This window comes from Cyprinodon variegatus, unplaced genomic scaffold, assembly GCF_000732505.1.
Source record: "Cyprinodon variegatus isolate N-32 unplaced genomic scaffold, C_variegatus-1.0 Scaffold1413, whole genome shotgun sequence".
NCBI classification, from domain to species: domain Eukaryota; kingdom Metazoa; phylum Chordata; class Actinopteri; order Cyprinodontiformes; family Cyprinodontidae; genus Cyprinodon; species Cyprinodon variegatus.
Window position 1 is genome coordinate 91,908 of NW_015151866.1, and position 3,267 is coordinate 95,174.

Consider the following 3,267-nt stretch of genomic DNA (forward strand, 5'->3'; position numbering starts at 1 on the left):
CACGCCGAGCGCTACTGATGAACTGGTACTCTCTAGACTATTATCTAGAGACTATTAGTAACAGGAAGTGAAATGTAGCTCCAGACAAGCTTTAAATGTGGTGATGTCATCAGTACGCTTCTGTTCTAATTGACCCAGATTTATCATTATTTTTCCTCCCTATGTAAATATAAATTGTCATTTAAATAAATCTGACCTACTCTGATCATTATTACTTCTACCTTTCTGTTTCTCTCATTATTATTTATATTTATATTGAATTTTGTGCTGTTGTACAGTGTTAGAGTTACTGACTGGGGTTTGGCCTCTCTGTACTCTTCGGTCTCAGAGTCTTCATCTTCAGAGTAGATCCCCGAGTCTCTGCTCCCTCTGAGCAGACCCCTGGCAGCCAGCAGACCAGCAGCGTTACCGTATCCAGTGTACTTGATGAACCGTGAAACTAGACAAAGAAATCTGAGGTTAGACTGGTTGGTCTGATAAAAGAGACGTGATTCTTTGGCCTAATATTCTCCAGACAGGAGACGCAAAGTCTGCAGCTGGTGAAGGGAAGCGACCCAATCCAAGATTAAGTGCAGCAAATAATCCTGTTTTGATTTTCTGAGGTATCTGAACTCATTTTTGAGTTGCATTTAAGTGATACTGTCCTGAAGTAACAATACTTTTACAGTAAATAGATACTGTACTGTAGACCGTTTTAGAATCTCAAATAATAATTTAATTTTTTTTTTTTTATATGTTACTTGGTGGAGTGCCGTTCTCCAGGATGGCCTTTATCTAAAAACAAACCAACTTCTGAAAGTACTTTAAATAATAAATGATAACATACTTAATGTTTCTGCCACCTACCTTCTCCTTTAAAATCTTTTTTTTTTTTTGTCATGTTTGTTTAACGTATCTATAAACCTTGGCAGTGAACAGATATTTCTCTCACCGCTTTCTTTGCAGAGCACAAAGAGGAATTCAGCGGCACAGTTCTTGACATCGGTGTCGATGTGCGTCATGAGACGGACTAATTTGTTCCTCAGAGCATTTCCCACCTCTGGTCTGTTTTTCACGTCGCGAAGGGGTGGCAGCACCTTAAGACAAAAGCAGAAGAAATTCCCCAGCCATCAAAAGCAAACATGCTGATTGGTCAGAGCTGTGGCTCGGCGCCGCACGGACTTTTGACCTGAGGAATTTCCTGGTCTCTCGATGGATGCGGGAACTCTCCGTCAGCAGGTTCAGAGATGGCAGAAGAGTCTCCTTCAGCTTCTGGCCCTGGAAACAAAGACACTCCGTTAGCTGCTAATGCGGAGACATAAATAAAACAGATAATATCGACATCATTATGCTGCATTCAGGCTTAACTCGTGTGCTGCTACCCTATCCTTTCTTTTCCTGGAACAATGGCAGCTATATTAGCTGTGATCAGCGGGTAAAAAGTAGTTTGATTCTATGTTGAAGTGAGAAAGTCCTCCTGAAAACATGATCTGTGCAGTCAGTTCATCCAGATTACCATCCTGCCTTCAAAGATTATTTCTCTGTGGGAGCCGCTCAGACCCCCACATACCAGCGGTGCGCTGTCCCTGGGAATCCCCAGCAGCAGCTGCCTCAGGCCCGCTCACCTCTTGGGGGTTTTCTCCTACTGTTGGTGTCGGCTGGAAGTAGATGTTGGCGTTTTTCAGGTCTGTGCTACAAACTGCAGGCAGCAGGATAATAAAAGCGAACATATTCTGCTGGCAGGTTTCTACATTTAAGTTAAAGGTATAGTGGAGGATGTTCTTCTTCTGAGTAGATCATCAAAATAGGTGCTCCTACTAACTGTCAATCATTCTGGTGATATGTTTGCGTAACGCCCTCCTTTGTCCTCGTCCTCATTTTCACTTACTGATGGTGAGTCTGACATAGTGGAAAAATTGCAATCTTCTTTCCCCATATGTTTAATAGACGTTCCCTCTCAGGAGCGGGTACAGGGTTGAGCATGTGCATTTTTTTTTTAACGTTTTTCAAAAATTCGCGAAAATCCTCCACTATACCGCTAATTTAGTTGTAAATTAACAGTTTCAGAGGAGGGATCATAGCGCTCTGCATCAGCAGTGCTGTGTCTGTCTCCCTGCCAGCTCCCAGATCAGCTTCTCTCATTGGTTGATGTGGCGCCTCGTCCAGCAGGTAAAGCTCAGTGTTTCCACCTCCAGAAGCTGCTGCTTGTGAAGCGCCTCAGAAGTTCATGAGTCGCTGCTTCTCAGACGCACTAGGGATCTTTTGCTGCGCCATGATGCGCGTCAACCATTGACTTTGCATGTAAACCAGCAGCTTCTGCTGCCTGCGGCCTGAATGTAGCATTAAAGCATCCAAAGGCTGCTGCTCTGTGAGGGAGGAATCCTCAACAACCCTACAGTTAACCATCGACAGTCTGTCCTACTGCAGGATGCAGTGAATCAGAAAGGTTTTTGTATTTCAAATGCATGAAGAACTGTACAGAAGTTCCATTTAATTTTGTCCAGCTCCTGGTGAACAAGAATCGACAAAAAGTGAAGCACTGAGTTAAGCAACAAGAAGGTTGGATAACGTGACTCCCATTCTGAGTGCTGATGGGCAGCAGAAGGCCTGGGGAAAGCGGGCCTTTTATTAGTGATGGGACGTTATCAGCGTTAACGTGCTGCATTTTCTATATCTAGTGTCTTCAATTTGTTTTCTAGTAGATCTTCTGTTTATTACCTCTGATTTCTCCTTCATCTCTGCTCTTCCTTTCCTGATTAAATCTATGGATGCATGACTTGGACAATTGGACAATTTGGGGTTCAGCAATCCATGTAGATTAAAAACACATAGTTTTACAATAACTATCAGCTTGGATATATAAAATCACATTTCTTTTTCTTTCTTTTTTTCCCTTTTTTGATGATAACAGTATTTAACAATAAGACTTATTATTTATCAGCATTTTTAATAAAACAAATAGATTTGACAAGGTTATTAAGAGCTTTAAAATGCAGAGGAGGATCTTATGGATGCAGTGAAGGTGTTTTAGGAGGGCTGTTGCAAAGTTCTATGAATGCAACTCACACCTTGACTTTTAAACAAGTCTATTATGTCTCTTTCTTTGTTCAGACATCATGGCTGCGAGTCTAATAACCAAACACACACAGACAATTCAAAGATTCCTGTAAATGAATACACCTGATATTACAACCCTTCTAGATTACGTGACCCAGAGGCGTGCACAGACATTTTGGGGGGCAGGTGCTCAGGAGGGGGGGAGGGCACTTTTTAGCGCACGTGGAACAC

At 42.3% G+C, this 3,267-nt stretch overlaps 1 protein-coding gene across 1 annotated transcript in view; it reads right to left on the bottom strand.

Moving 5' to 3' along the window:
* The window catches only part of LOC107103286 (synembryn-A-like), a 25,771-nt gene that overhangs the window by 2,504 nt on the left and 20,000 nt on the right, over positions 1-3,267 (bottom strand). Inside the window, exons 10-12 of the mRNA XM_015402929.1 lie at positions 1,162-1,257; positions 932-1,076; positions 295-439 (exon numbers count right to left, since the gene is read on the bottom strand). Coding sequence (XP_015258415.1) covers positions 295-439; positions 932-1,076; positions 1,162-1,257 — 386 coding nt within the window. The remainder of the gene's footprint in view (positions 1-294; positions 440-931; positions 1,077-1,161; positions 1,258-3,267) is intronic.